General features: G+C 39.6%; 1 protein-coding gene across 1 annotated transcript; it reads left to right on the forward strand.

The window, feature by feature from the left end:
* The first annotated feature begins 584 nt into the window (after positions 1-584).
* Positions 585-9,695, forward strand: LOC145489877 (uncharacterized). Its single transcript, XM_081468946.1, has 7 exons — positions 585-760; positions 1,800-1,883; positions 2,267-2,538; positions 4,266-4,403; positions 7,424-7,479; positions 8,034-8,170; positions 8,540-9,695. The coding sequence occupies exons 1-7, from the start codon at positions 586-588 to the stop codon at positions 8,821-8,823; spliced, it is 1,146 nt and encodes a 381-aa protein (XP_081325072.1). The 5' UTR covers position 585; the 3' UTR covers positions 8,824-9,695.
* Positions 9,696-16,562: the final 6,867 nt, after the last annotated feature.

Here is a 16,562-nt window from a genome sequence, read left to right on the forward strand (position 1 = left end):
TGTTGTTGTTGTTTTTTTGTCATAGCTGTCAACAAAGTAAGGGATATTTACCTCTACAAACTGGTCAGTATTTATGAACTTTTGTTCTCTTTATTCGTGATCGATGATGCGACATCCTCAGGTTGTTTTACTTCTTTGAAAAATTGTGTTATCACGAAAGCTGAATAAGTACCCTGCGAAACAGAGATTCCCTTTTTTTGAGTAGAAAGAGATGAGAATCTCAGTCCTGCAGGGTACAGAAGAAAGGACTCTCCCCTCGGAAATCGAAAGTGCTAGCTTAGTACATATTTCGGGATTTACGCATTTTTCCTAGTATAGTTTATGTTTCGCGCCTTTTTACTATTTTTCCGTTTTTTTGTGTGTGTGCTCTTGGGTCCTGGGAATGAATGTAAAAATGTGTTGCCCCCCAGGGCTTCGCGTTTATTATGTTAACGCCTGGCATTTTTTGCCATTTTGAATACGATGTCACGGAATCCTTCATATTTACTCGCTTCGATAACAAATTTCTTACGAAGCTATCGCTCTGAACTTCTTCAGAGTGGAAAGCTGGAAAAAATTGCAATCACACCAAGGTAATTCAGCAGCATGTCCAGCATGTATACCAGTGGAATAGATCGCGACTTTGATGAAGAGCGATCTGGAATCCGTGTAGTTGACCTGAGAAGCGACACTGTAACCAGACCCAGCAAGGCAATGAGAGAAGCGATGGCTGCTGCAGAAGTGGGTGATGATGTTTATGGAGATGACCCAACAGTGAATGGTTAGAATTTGAACCTATAACACACAATATGCTGTTTTATTTTCTGACGCTGTGTATTTTTGAATGTGTGTTTCTAATTTTGTCTAAGCTGCATGGGCGAAATTGTAGGACAAGATGGAGTGGCGATTCCATTCAAATGTGAAGCGGTGATAATTTAGATTTTAATAGGTGGAGGGGTATATTCCTACACCAAATTAACTGAAGGCAGCAGGCCCTTCAAAGGCATTTGAGTGTAGCAGCCCATTAGGCTAGGAATTAGGAGAGTTGCCATGGGTCTGCAAGAAGTGCTAACCAGCGGGTCATGCCAGGCAATATGCAAGCCATTTTGGTTTGCCTAAATAACAGTCTGGTAAGCCTAAATAGCTCACCCCCCTCCAAAAATAATGTTAACTTACAGTTAGCCTTAGAACCAGGAGGGATTACTTGCTCAGTTGCATAGCTCACATTGGCAGCAAACTGGTTAGCCTATATAACGCTCCTACTGGCCTAACTAATCTAGAACTCCGTTTAGTCCAAATAGCACTTTGGTTAGCCTACATTAGCTCAATTAGGGTTATCCTTTTTATGGTGGGGAGGTAGGGGGGGGGGGGGGTAGGGATCCTAACTCACCTGGCTTGCATGCCTTGCTGGCCGGCTTGCATATTAGCAACAGTCCTTCTTACCCGGTTTCTCTGGGAAATATTAAAGGTTAAAAGGACTGAAAGGAGTAAAGCAACTTCCATATTTTATATTTTTTTAACTTTGTCTCCTCTCCTCGCTCTCTTTAGTTTAGTTGGGATCAAAGCCATACAAGGTATCCCTAATGGTGTATCTTGTGAGATACAATATTTGAAATCAGTGTTTCAGATAAGAAAGGGGTCTGAATCAACATATTGATAACTGAACTTCTGATGATTTGGTGAAGCTCAAATCTATTAACCACTTGGAATTCCTTATCAATTGACTTCTTGCCCTAAAAATATTATCTCCCTAAAGCCTTATCCAGAGAATAATTTTTTGAGGTCCTTGAATTCAAATCCTGTTTTATTTTTCTCACCAGTCTTACAGGAAAAGGCAGCAGAATTAACTGGTAAAGATGCTGCCCTCTTTGTACCAAGTGGAACAATAGGAAATTTAGCATCAGGTATCATGAATGTTCACCCCTAAGTTTTCCCGTGTTCGGGTAATATATCAAACACGAAAGACCATGTTTGACCACATTTCCAAATACCAAGAAGAGAGTTGAAAATACAATGTACAGCGGAGTATTTTTGTTGAGCTTCAAGGTGTTTGAAAATGTGGTCAAACACTGTCTAGAGCGTTTGATATATCTTCTCAATCAAAACCAAAACTAAGAACAAAACAGAGAAATAAAATTGTAAAAATCTATCCAAACAACATCACAGTCATGATTTCCTTTGTTTAAACTTGTTGAATTATTACTCAGTTTGAGAAATTGATTTGAAATAGTTGCTATTGTTTGTTAACAAGCCACTCATATAAGCAAAGTTTTCCTTGATCTTTCAGTAATGGCACACTGTCCTGGTCGAGGTGATGAGATACTTGTTGGTGACTTGGCACATATCATAATGTGGGAGCAGGGTGGAGTTGCACAAGTGGCTGGTGTACACTCACGACAAGTGCACACCAATCTTGATGGGACTCTGGATTTGTTAGACATTGAAAACAAAATCCGTTCAAGTGGTGATGCCCATGTACCCACCAGTCGCTTGATATGTGTTGAACAAACTCATAATGGAACAGGAGGCAGAGTATTACCACTAGAATACTTAAGAAAGGTAATGTTGGTTAAAATTCATTCTGTTTTATTTCATGTCTCTTCTATCCTTCTCCATATATCTACTGTGCATCTGTTTTAGTGTTAGAGGTTTGCATTGGAATTTTGATGTACTGGTAAATTTTTATAATCTAATATAATCTTCCAACCTATTTTGTCTCACATTATTGCTGCAGAAGGGCTTTATATGTTGTGTTCTAAGAAATAATAATAATAATAATAATAATAATAAAATAAGTAAATAATTAAAATAATAAATAGATAAAAAGTAAAATCAAATTATTAAGTTAAGAAAAAAAAACATACATTTACATGTAAAAAGAAAAGTCTTTAGCTTAGATTTAAATGTCACCAGTGACCTACAATCTCTTACATTATATTATCTGGTAGTGAGTTCCATAAAACTGGAGCAATATATGAAAATGCTCCGTGTCTGTACATCCTAAGATTACATTTAGGAGTAACAAGTGTGGATTTATTGGAGGAGCATAGTGATCTAGCAGGAACATATGATTGTAATAGTTCATTTAAATAAGAAGAGGCAATACCATTTAATAGATTTATAGGTCAAAAGCAAAATTTTGAAATCTAGTCTCTTATGCAGCCACTGTTAGCCAGTGTAACTCTTGAAACACAGGCATGATGTGTTCATGCTTCTGAGTTCCAGTGAGGAGCCACGTGGCTGCGTTCTGGACATACTGCAGTCTCTGAATCTGGTCTTTAAGAAGGCCTGACAAAAGGGAATTACAATAAGTTACAAATGCATGGATAAGGAGAGCAGAGCCATTTGACTGTGGTGTAACTAAAAAGGTCACATGTAGGCCTGCATGGTTTCTGCCGTTAAGCTGATACCCTGTAGTTTGCCATACATATATGTTTTTTGCTAGTTTGGTTTGCTTTTGCTCGATACATTTAAAAATTTAATTTTGTCTGGCTCACCAGAGGGTGGTGTCGCTTTCCTTCAAACATCAATAATGAGATTCAAGCCTAATTATCTCAAAAAAATGCATGGCCACCCCCATTTTTCATTGTGGATTCCAATAGTCCTTGCAAAGATCTACTTGTTTCCACGTAGTCCTAATCTGGTGCAAAAACCTTTGTATTTAGTAGGCACTGTCCGTAAGTTCTGTCACATGCTACTTTCATCAATTGCAGATCATTCATCATTGATCTGATGAGATAATTTATGCCTGACAAAAGTCTGTGGGCAGTTATCTGATTAGCTAAGACTAACAAAAGAATCCTCACATGTCCAGCCATGCCTTCAGGAGAGGAGGGCGGGCTCCTTTCCTACTAATTGAGCCAACCATGTTTGTAACACAAGGCCAATTTAAGATAATAATATGGACATGATTCATCTCTCTCTCATATACACTGTAATCACACAAGCTCAAATTACCGAATGAATTAAGAAATAAATGAATTTTCGGTTTCAAAATGTGCAGTTGGAATTTGGAATTCTTTGAACACCTCTTTTAGTGAAAAAAATCTGTGAAAAAAATTACTGTAAGAAGTTAGGTGTCCCAAATTGATGGGTACATGGTAAAGGTGTCCAATTTTAGTGATCACTTTGAAAAGTTTGAATTGAACAGTTCTATGAAAGTCAATCAATTACATAACAAAATAGCTCTGTAGCTCCAGAACCAATTAGAATTGAGGATTTTGTTGAATGTTTAATATTGTCCGATAGTAGAACAAACCTATTTTATAAAATTAATTTGTTTTAAGGTGAAAGAGCTTGCCACAAAACATGGACTTAAGGTGCACATGGATGGAGCTAGACTTTTCAATGCTGCTACAGCTCTTGGTGTTCCTGTTGCACAGATAACCCAACATGTTGATTCAGTCACTTTCTGTCTTTCCAAGGTAATAATTGGCACTGGAGTAAATATAAGCATCTTGAATGTTTTTACCACACCCAATATTTTTCCCCAGTTACTACAAGGGCTAAGGTATAAGGCTGATTTAGAATAGTACTAATTAATACTTTTTTTACAGTATTTCAGAAGTCTAAGTAATTATTTTGTATTTATACTATACCTGTTTGCATGCAATATATGCCCTTTATCCCAAATAAAGATGGGCTGCAGGTGGCTGGGGGAGGGAGGCAGGAAGTGGTGCCATTGTCTTCATGGTTAGTGTGTTCATCATCATCATCAGTTCTCAAAGCGCCAGTAGGCACATAAGGTCGTGGGTTTCTGTAACATAACGCTTTTTTAAGGGACAGGGTCGTTAGCCCTGTGCCTAACCCCCAACCTGGAGGACCAGGGAATCACTCTTTGTCTGGTCTCTACCATATATGCCCTTTATCCCAAATAAAGATGGGCTGAAGGTGGCTGGGGGAGGGAAGTAGAAAGTGGTGCCATTGTCAGAATCAGATCAGAACACAAGTTGAACATACGATAGTGTGTGTCACAGTGATTTTAAAATGGAGCATAATTGAAGGGGTGAGTGCAAAACCATGCTAAGTGACGATTTGGGTGAAAAAAAAAATTTCGTGAAAGGGCTTGAATTTTTGCATGTGGTCTTCAATGTAATAGAAAAACGCGGCCCTGTATTTTTGTCGCTGGTTTTTGCTTCGTTTTCGAGTTATAACGTATGCAAAAATACTTGGCTTTTCCTAGCCATGTCTTTAGGAGTTTATTTGTTGAACAGCAAACAGGCAGACTGTTTATAGTGTATGAAGTCAAAATCAAATCTCACAGCATATATGGAGCGGAAATCTGGGAACAGATTGTTTACGTCGGTTATTGTGACGTGAGCACAACACGTGAATCGATCGAGAGTCAAACGAAATTCATCGAACAAAAAAGAGATGTGCCGCATTAGAGCTCTGTCAACTAATATCTTAAGCATTGTTTTAAAGTACCTTGTATGCCTGCCTGGTGGTTGAGAGGCATCATAAAGTCTCGATAAACCCGTAAGTCATCAGCACGTTTTAAAGAATCAAAATGTGTTCTGAAACTTCGAAGGCAGCTGATATACCGTAATCGTGTTATCGGCGTTCGAAGTCAGATCGAGCCAGGCAGCAAAGTCCAAGAGCAGTTCTTGCCCAAGAAAAATACCCTCTGGTGAGTCGTGGCCCATTTGCCAAGCGTTGCTAGCGTCAAAGTTTGGAAAGCGAGAACTGGTTTTAGAGTGATAAAATTTGTCTTGTATCGACCGCATGTTTTCCCGCGCACGAGGTGTAAAGACCCTTCCCGGCATGCATTGCGATCACGTTCTGCGGACGTTTCTCGAACTGGTAACTAGCTTGTTTAAACATAAGAATGGCCAACAAGTAGCGATCGATTGTAACATAGATCTGTGATGCAGGTTGCGTTGATTTTATTTCAAATCGGCATGATTTGTAGTGTTTTGAGCTTCTGGGATCAGCGGACAAGCAGATGTATGGAGACCCGTACGTTGCGGAGATGGGTTAATCTGTTAATCTGTCAGCCCTATTTATAGCGCGTTTTCACGTGAAATCAACATCATTGAGCTTATAAGTTGCGTGAAATTACCATTTTGCTATTTCCTAAGTGAAACTAGCATCCTTGCCGTCAAGCGTTAACGTGAAATCAACATTTTAACCTATTTAGACCTGAAATTAACATCATTGAGCTTATGCGCTTCGTGAAATTGACATTTTGCTGGTTTCTAAGTGAAACCAACATGCTTGCCGTCACGCGTTAACGTGAAATCAACTTTTTAACCTATTTAGACCTGAAATCAACATCATTGAGCTTATGCGCTGCGTGAAATTGACATTTTGTTGGTTTGTAAGTGAAATCAACCTCCTTGCCGTCACGCGTTAACGTCAAATCAACATTTTAACCTATTTAGACCTGAAATCAACATCATTGAGCTTCTGCGTTGCGTGAAATTGACATTTTGCTCGTTTCTAAGAGAAATCAACCTCCTTGCTAGCGCTGTCACGCGTTAACGTGAAATCAACATTTAAACCTTTTTTGATCTAAAATCAACATTTTTGAGGTTATACGTTGCGTGAAATTGACATTTTGCTGCTTTCTAAGTGAAATCAAAGTCCTTGCGGACGCGGCGGGCCGATCCTTTGTTATGATAAACCGAGGCGAGACTTCGACTTATAACAAAGGCTTGGCTTGGCTATTATAACAAAGGATCGGCTCTGTTTATCATAACAAAGGCCCGGCTTCGTTTATTTGAAGACCTCGGCGGGAAAAGGGCGGTAGGTATTTTAATCAAAAGTGAACTTTGTCGAAAACGCTCCAAATTTCGCATGCAGTTTTGTTTAGGTATGTTTAACAATGTCCTGTAGTTTTTCCGCTAAGCTTCGCTTCGTTTTTGAGATATTGCGTATGCAGAAAAACCACTCGGTTTTCCTAGCGGCGTCTTTATAAACGAAGCAAAAACCAGCGACAAAAATACAGGACCACGTTTTTCTATTACATTGAAGACCACATGCAAAAATTCAAGCCCTTTCGCGAAATTTTTTTTTTTCACCCAAATCGTCACTTAGCATGGTTTTGCACTCACTCCTTCAATTGTAAACTAACACCTAGAGAACTCCCTCTGAGCAATCACAAATAACACTGAGATTCCAGTGAACCAATGCAAACATGGAGTGAATAAATGAAGCCAGGTGCAAAGTATAGGAAAATGGGAGCAGGCACATAGTGATTGTAGTGGACTTTTTTTGATTAGTTGAGAAAGGGGGGTGAACTTTTTTTTTAAAAAATTATCAATATGCGTATCATTGCAGCACCAATTTAGGCAAATTCAAAATACTGTTGACCTAAATGCAAAATTGGTGTGTAGCCTTTCATTGTGCCAAAACAAATTCATGCACTACAGCTTAGTAGTTCTTTCCTGACTGTCAAAAATTAATTATTAAATATTAACTATTAATTGTCATTTCCTTGTAGGGTCTTGGTGCCCCAGTAGGTTCAATAATTGCTGGACAGAGTGATTTCATATCAAGGTAAATGGTTTCTAGACAGAGAAAATCAAGGATTAAGAAGCTTCAGTGTGAAGAGACTGTTATGAAAACAATTAAAACGTTCTCTGGCTTAAAGATTTGGGTTAAAATAAGCTTTTGACTGCCAACTGACAGCCTTTGGCAAATGATCAAAAAGACCTGAATGAATGAATATGTACAGTAAAAAGTGGGAAAAATACAGAATAAAAATGGTGACAGTAACTGTTAACAGACCGTCCTTGTTAATAGGTTTGTTTGTCAAAAAACGTGATACTGCACATTTTAAAACTAGACCCCTTCCCTTGTTCAGAAATGTAATGTGTAGAGTAGGTGGACAACACAAAGAGGGCTGTTGTGTTAGTTTGTTGTAACAGTAATAGTATAATTGATAATTTGTCATATAATAAATGAAATAATTAACATTTAGTTTGCAATGATCTTTAACTAATCTAGACTGTTGTGAGCAGCTTTTTATTGTTCCAGTTGCGATTCTTGCATACATTTACATGATGATTTTTTCCTTAAAGATTACTGTTATGCTCATCCATTTCAAACAGGTGTTGGCGTCACAGGAAGGTTCTTGGAGGTGGTATGCGACAGGTTGGTGTGTTAGCTGCAGCAGGGATTTATGCATTAGACCATATAGCACCAAAACTTCAAGTGGACCATGCTAATGCACAGAGTTTGGCAAAAGGTCAGCAGTATTTTCGTCAACATTTTATTCAGCTTTACCAATTGTCTGAACCCCTTGTTGTGTTTTTGGGCAAATCAATGGCTTAAATAATCAGTCACTCCATAAGCCATATTGAAAGTGCCCAGAACAAAACGTTTTTCTTTTGACCAATTTATTTAACCATTGTGGGGAGCTTAATAAAGACAAACCGAAGCAAAAGCACAATAACATAGGTCTCCAGAGCGTGCATAGGAATGTAACTACTCTCCGTGCGAATTGCGGACCTGTAATGCTGACCTGAAATGGTCAAACGACTAACATTTCAGGCTGTTGTCGCCTTTGACATTAAAAACGAAAGTCACTATACATGTGGTACTGTCCTTCTAACAGGAATTCACGATATGAAAGATCTTGGCTTGGACGTCGATCTGAAAAGCGTTGAAACCAACATGGTGTACTTCAATGTCAATCATCGTACAGTTTCAGCCAATGAGCTCGTCAAACGAATGCTTGACGTCACAGACAGCGCGCCACTGGAAACACGAGTAGCAGTGAGAATTCTTACAGCTGGAAAAGATCGAATAAGACTGGTCCTTCATCATCAAGTGTGTCAGGACGATGTTCATAAGACGTTGGGAAAGATCAAATACATCTTAACCTCAAGTCAAGTTTAACACAGGTCCCCCAAGCTCCCAAGGAGCCGTGAACATTTTAAATGTTTACTACACTCAGTCGCGAAAAGTAAAGGAAAAGTGAAATTTATGTAAACAGGGTAGCCCATTCAGCTCAAAGGCTGGTATCCATAGGGAAACTGTATAAATAACATCAGGTCAAATCAGCATAAGTATAAGAGTTTGTATGGAAATGTAACGATCTTTTATAACAATTCGAAATATGGAAAAGACATTCGATGATAACGATTTACTTCGGCCTTTAGTGTGCTACTTGTGTTTTCCACGACGTTTTGAGGCTGTTTCAAAGCGATTTCAAGCAGAAGAGCAAGTCTGACAAAAACAACTACAGGCCGATCTCAGCCGTTCCTTCCTGTACTTTCAAAAATATTCGAGAGACATTTGCACAACTCTCTATCTACTTTTCTCAAGGACAATAATCTCCTATATTCATTGCAATCTGCCTTTAGGAAACACCACTCGACTGAGACAGCCTTAATAGACATTGTCGACCGAATGCTGTTAAATCTTGATGACAACCGGATAAATGGCTTAGTTTTCGCCGACTTCCAGCAGGCCTTCGATCTTGTTAACCATGAGATTGATTGAAAAACTGCGCATTTATGGTCTAGAGGACAACAACCTGGTCCTTGTGCGTTCATTCCTTCAAAACCGAACGCAGCGCACGGTTATCCGGAGTGCACAATCCTCGCCCCAGGCTTTGACGCACGGAGTACCACAGGGATCCGTACTCTCTCCTCTTCTTTTCCTAGTGCATATAAACGACCTCCCGGAGGCAGTATCGCAGCCCACTACTGTGGACATCTTCGCAGATGACACGACTCTGAGCTCACACTCACCTTACACAAATACCCCTGGACTTTATTCCAGACTATGTCAAAGTACTGTAGAACTGGAAAAATGGACAGGCAATAACCGGTTTAAGCTGAACATGGCCAAAACAAAATCCATGTTCGTAACCGGTACTAGACTGCGTGCAAAGATGGACCACTGCGACCAGATGGAAATCCGTTCCAGCACGGAAGATGTATTGGAAACTACTACAAGCTATAAACTACTTGGAGTATATATTGACCCGGACCTTTCTTTTAACGAGCATGTTGAACATTTATGTAAGAAACTTACTAAGCGCATCGGTATCTTGAGATCAATTAGGCATTATTTACCTTTAAATGAGCGTATACTCTTCTACAATGCAACCATAAAGCCCCTTTTTCTGTATGGCGGAGCAGTCTGGAGTATAACATCTAAAGCAAATATCAGACGAGTCTTTCGACTGCAAAAGAGAGCGGCCAGGGTAATATTGGATGTTAAAACAGCAAGGGATGAACGAACTGTTGACTTATTTAACAAGTTGGACTGGTTACCCTTCTATGAAGAAATCAATGTTAATAAGCTATGCCTTATCTTTAAATGTCTACATGGTCAATGCCCAGAATACATATCTAGTAAGTTGATACGTGTGAGTGACATATCGGTAAGATCCTCGCGTTATAGTCACATCACGCTACGATGCCCTAAGAGCAACAGAGCGACAGAAGGAGGAAAAACTTTTGCTTCTACATCAACTTCACTATGGAATTCCCTACCTCCTAACATAAGATCCTGTGATAGCATTAATGTTTTTAAAGAGAAATGCGTCAAGCTTATAAAGAAGGGGTATGCAAATATTGAACATTTCACAATTTCTTAGTGTCCTCTAACTCTTTGTATCGCATGCACCAACAGGATTTTAGTCCATTTTATTGATGTTAGTAATTTTACCCGTTTTATACTTATTATTATTCATAGTTAGATATTTTTAAAATCGTTGTGATTTATATTTTAATTGTTTAAGGGAGGGCCACGAGTTTATCAGTCAATGACTGTAAAGTGTTTTTACCCTCATTAAATAAAGTTACTTACTTACTTACTTACTTATTCCAGCGAGTTTTAGTTTCACCGTTTTCCTCACTCTATATATATGTCTGGATTTATGAAAACAGTGTTAAAGAGATGAAGCGGTTTTTATTTTTTATTATTATTATTATTTTTATTTTTATTTTTTATTTATTTATTTATTTTTTTGCTTTCCCTATGGCAGCAGCTTGTAAATCTTACCTAGCATAAAACGTAGAGAACTTCATGCGGCATGTTTCATTTATTTATCTTTTTTTTTTTTTTTTTCATTATTTATCGCTTCCCCCTTCTCCCCCTCCGTCTTTTTCATTTTCATTAGTTGTGGAGTTAAAGGGAATCGGGACGGCAACCACGGTGAGAACATCGCAAAGAAAAACTTTTACAGTGGATAATTCCAAAGGGGGAGACTCGCTGGGAAGTGTCTCTAGCTGTCCTCTTTGAGAGGTCTCTGCCTTAAAGAGAGTTAGTTATAGCAAGAGAGGATGGAAGGTAAGTAATGGTAATAGGACTGAGTGGAGTTCAATTCGATCTGTTATCATAAGAGTGATAACAAAATCGGACGACCGCGCAGCGGGAGTCCGATTTGTTTATCACGAGTATGATTACAGACCGAATTGGACGACACGAAGTTTTATTACCAATTAATCATAAAAATTACAATTTCCGTGAAAAGACGAATAGCTAAGTTATGAAAGAAAAGGAAAATTTGCATTAAAATACCTACAAAGGAGATGTAAACATTCTAAGGCCACCGCGCCTCCTACCGGCAATTAGGCGCCAAAAACACAAAAGCAAGCGCACGCACTCACGCACGTAACTACAACTTTGAATGTGATTGGTCGATTTAAACTACAACTTTGAATGTGGTTGGCGTATTAAACTGTAAGATAAAAAACTGTCCTATTACAACTTGGCTAATGAATTAGTGGAAAATAGGGGTTTTTTAAACCAATCACAATCGAGGAAATTGTAAGTTTTATGATTAGAGAGTTAATGCCCCGTTAGTGCGTTATTCCCAAAGTAATTCCTCAAGTTACACTGCATGAAATGGCATGTATAAGGAGGTATAATGAACCCGTATACATAATGTGTACGGAGAGGTATAATGATGTATACTGAAGCATATGTATAAGGTCTGTATAATGATCAGTATACGTCTGTATCCTTATAAGAATGTATACTGTCTTGTGGAGATTTCCTTATACCTAGTGTAAGGAAACATTATACGAGTTGGCAAAGTAAATTCAACTTGATTGTTCTTTTGCATCATAAATGAAGGAAATGAAGGCTCCGGTTGCTGAAAACAGAGCTGACTTGAAAAATATACCCTGTTGTAATGAGTGCTTCTTACGGAAGAACTTACTTGTAAAGGAAGCCTCAAGTCAGATAAACAGCTATAAAAGCAGGTATTATTAGCGCGTCTTTTCGCTACTTTGCGGATTTCGTACAGGTATCATTAACGCATCTTAAGCATTCTGTGAATATATCAACAACGCAGCTTAACGCTTCTGTATGCATTGCGTAAAGATATCCATAACGTATCTGTACGCTCCTTGACGCATTGCGCGAAGATATCAATAAGCTGCGTGAAATGAGTAATTACGTGGAATTTACGTGGCCCTGAAATTCTTCGACACTTGGCGTGTCCGAGATCAGAACGTGACGTGTCAAGAAACGTGACGTGTCGGAGAGTGCCATGTTCCGATCCTGATATGTCCGTTGCGGCGTGTCAGGAAAAATCATGGCCTGGGTACGTCATGTGCGGCGTATCAAGGGAAGCCAGGACTCTGATACTTAACGGCACGCAGTTTTAGTTTAATCGGCCAAATTAATTCACGGAGCTTATTTCTCTTTACGCGAAAACTAAAATTTTCGGACGTGCGTTTCGTCGTTCGTTTCAGGATGTTCAAGTCAACAAAGCGCGAAGATCTATAGTTAACTTACATCATTCTGTTAATGCCATCGAGTGTATTGTGTTCAGAATCTTGCGTGGAGGCATAAGACTTAAAATTCGTACCAATCTTCAGTATAGCTCTTTTGACTCACGTTATGCATAGTTCTATTTCCTACAGGTGTTTACACTTCCGACTACTATTTTATATTCTAGTATTTACAATCTACCTATAGCAGAGCTCTTTTCGAATACCAGCCCGGCCACTGAATGTGAAACCCTTGTTTAACTAAAGTGCTAAAACAAAAAAAAAAAAACGGCAACGGAATATTCCTTACATCTCACCGACCTACGTGGTGGCGCAACTCACCAATTTCGCAAAGCTTGAGAGCGGAATGCCCTAAGATCAGTTGCATGGGAGGACTTGCACCGGGACGCCAAACCCATTTAACGCTGCCGCTTATTTGATGCAAACCATGGAACCCTCCTAGGAGGCCTCTGGCCGATCTTATGCTTGTGAAAGTTGAATGTCGCAAAATCTATTTATTTAGACCGACTAGTGGTATTCCATCATTGTGGTTACCGCTGTAAGTCCGAAAGCATCAGCGCATGCGTAATCATGAAGAGTGCCTTCAACGAAATTTACCCACCAATATTTCTTCCAGTCGGGTTGTTAGTAAAATTTCTAAACATGAATCATATAAATTCGTTTTATGGAAAATTTCGTATACGTACAAGAGAATTCGTCTCACTTAGTTTTGTCACGATCCGTGATGAAGACCTTGCTCAGAGGCGCTAAGCTCGCTGTCAGAAAATTGCAAGACCATTTGCTTTTCTCGGCTGTTGTTTCTTCAAGCGTTCATCGCAAGCGGCAGAAAAATTAAATTCTCTCCCTCCGCTTTGACGATAATAAGCGTGTTCGAGTCTTAAATACGTTATTGTGGCGCCATAGAATCCTGGAGTATTCACGACGCACACAACACGTCACCACTGCGTGAAAGCCAAAATATTCTAGAGTACTCTAGACTCGAATATGTGATTGTGACGCAATAGAATCCTAGGGTATTCAAGCCGCACACAAAACGTGACGTACACCTGGAATATTCGTGTCGAAAATGGTGGAATACGCTTCGTTCATAATCGATCGTGGGTTTTCGTTATAGTATACCACACACATCTGTCGTACTCCTAGAGTATGATGGCGAACTTAACCCTTTGTAAAAAGAATTTTATAAAAGAAGGTAACAGTGCGGGTGCATAGCATTCTCCTGGAAGCAAAATTTAGACTATGAATTCAAAGTATGTGCGACCTGTGCGTGTATACGTTTATCCTCGAATACGTGATCTTGACGCCAAAGCTATAGAATTCTGGAGTATTCATGGCGTGTACAACCGTGACGTGGACCTGGAAAATTCTTATCGAATATGGGCATACGGCAGGAGCACGACCGTGTATTCGTTCGTTGACCAGAACAATTGTACTTTTTTGGTTCATGTTGTCGGCGCAGCGCAGGTGTTTTGCTTGAGTAAAGAAATTTACACACTTTGTTGTAACTTCGAATTCTCCTCATTCCGTTTTGACCGACGTTTTCGGGATAATCACTAAAAAGCGATTTACCTTTGTATGACCCGTCTCGTCTGAAGTGGTTAAGTACTGCACAGCACGAAACCACAAATTAAATTGGACACTACGGGATACGTAAAGTTCCGCAAAGTTAAACTGACTAGAGACACGTAAAGCTGCGCAAAGTTTGGTTAGTAAGAAGAATCAAGCTCGTTTCGGAGAAATTTTGGTGTATTCAGCGGAGAAAGTCCTGAGACCTTCAGACGAACATTTTTTCTCTGTGGGATGAGTTTAACTCCAGAGCCCGCAGGGCAAAGAAAATCCTAAATAACGGCCCAATAGCTTCCTCAGCCGACTTCCTGCCATCATATCAACATTGCATTACGTTTGAACAAGAAATCACAAAACGTATTACGACGACGAAAGCACTTTAATCAGATTTTTTCCTCGAGGTTACTTTTGAAACGAAATTGACTTTAAATGTGTTTCGAAACGACTTGTAACGAAATGGGAGAAACGACCTACATCATTCTGAGTGTCCGACCTTCAACAAGCACCGATCAGCGGTTTTCCACATTAGACACCAGGTTCTCTCGGTTCTCGCGCCATTTTTTGGCGTCCTTTTTGAAAGGTGTGAAATGTTCCCGGGGGGGGGGGGGGACTCCCATATGGAGTGGACGGGGATGCTCGTCGGAAATTTTGAATTTAACCCCTAAAAGAGACCAATCTGGGCGTGGCCGAAGCTTATGCAGACCCCTAAAAGAGACCAGTTTATAAAACAGACAAATAAAAAGCGGGGAAACAAATGTAACTAAGTCTCATCAAGAACTTACAGATTGTACACAAGCCTTTAAGGAACAGAGACAAAAACAGTTCATTTACCCCATGTTAGACCCTCTTTCGCTTAGTCCGTCGTGCGTGACGCGAAAGAAAACCGCGAGAAAAAAATAGCCGCGCGGCCATTTTTGTCTCGCGTGTTTTTTTCTCGCGTCGCGCACGACGGTCTAAGCGAAAGAGGGACTCGTAGTCTAACCCCATGTAGTTGTAAGCAATTCATCAGGTTTACAGCTCTAAAGAGAGCTTGCGATAGTAATTATTAATTTTTGATAGTTATTCATTATTTTTTTATTTATTACAAGCCTGATCTGAGACTTAATAAAATGGTGACTTTACAGATCTTATCATATGGCTAGCTCCGTGAGCGCGCAAGATGAATCAAATCCTGCGCTGTGATTGGCTACCTGAGCGAGCAAGATGGCCCTATCTTGCCCTCTCGAGACTAAGAGCCTTTAGGCGAACATGCATATTAAGAAAATATAAGTGACAAGTGTGATATTCCATCATATACCACGAGAGGGCGTTACATAACTATTTTATACTATGTCGCGGAAATACAGTGGGCCAACACAATTAATGCGATAAACGCGTGGCGCATGATGGGATGGTTGAGTGTTCCTTACCGTCGAATATACGACTTTTTTTAATTTTAACTCACACATTTAATATTTCAATTGTTTAAAAAAACTCAATTCAGTTCAATACTTAACGATTGCGTTTTTCGCTGGCATCAGTTATTCCTACCACGATAACAAAATGAAAAAACAAAACAAAACAAAAAACAAAATATATCTAAATCCACCAATCTCAACACACTGACTTTGCCTTTTTGAGCCCCTTGGCGTTTGAGATTCACAAAAGTATTTCACGAGACTCTCGATCACACCGTGTACACCAGCCCCTAGCCTCTTCCAGGTGTTCAGTTAGTTGGGGCGCAGCGTGAAAAACAGCGCGCGAAGAAATGAAAAAAGCGCGGCGAGACGAAGCAAAAGTTCTTTTGCTTCCTCTCGCCGCGCTTTTTTATTTTTTTCGCTCGCCGTTTTTCGCGCTGCGACCCAACTAACTGAACACCTGGAAGAGGCTAACCAGTCCCCAGTTTTATCTGGAATTTATGCGATTCACGTGGCCTGTGTCAGCCTGTGCTGCTGACCGTAGTTTAAGTGGCTTGAAGAGATTGAAAACCCGTCTTTGCAGCACAGAGAAACCAGTCAGGAGATTTTGTCCTCTCTGGCAATTCTTCACATACGTACGCATAAGCATGTGGACATTGACAATGTGGTTTCAGAATTTTCCTTTCTAAAGAAGCGACGTCTCGTCATTTGCTTGTGAATACTTTTTAAACTAGTCTCTCCTATTAAGCCTCCGGCCTACCGTCAATTATCCCAAAGGCTGACATATAAAAAGCATAAGATACTAAAATATGCAACGTTTTTCCATGTTTAGATTTATAAAACTGTCCTCTGAAAAACGTTAGAAGCCATTTCCGAAGTCCTGCATGAGAATAAAATTTTCCGTGAAGTGGAGGGATGC

Source organism: Orbicella franksi, chromosome 6 (assembly GCF_964199315.1).
Source record: "Orbicella franksi chromosome 6, jaOrbFran1.1, whole genome shotgun sequence".
In the NCBI taxonomy this organism is placed as follows: Eukaryota; Metazoa; Cnidaria; class Anthozoa; order Scleractinia; family Merulinidae; genus Orbicella; species Orbicella franksi.

Coding starts and splice junctions, on each gene's coding strand:
- LOC145489877 (XM_081468946.1), top strand. CDS start 586: ATGTCCAGCATGTATACCAGTGGAATAGATCGCGACTTTGATGAAGAG. Junction 1,884..2,266: donor AATAGGAAATTTAGCATCAG/GTATCATGAATG, acceptor TTGATCTTTCAG/TAATGGCACACTGTCCTGGT. Junction 8,171..8,539: donor TGCACAGAGTTTGGCAAAAG/GTCAGCAGTATT, acceptor TCCTTCTAACAG/GAATTCACGATATGAAAGAT.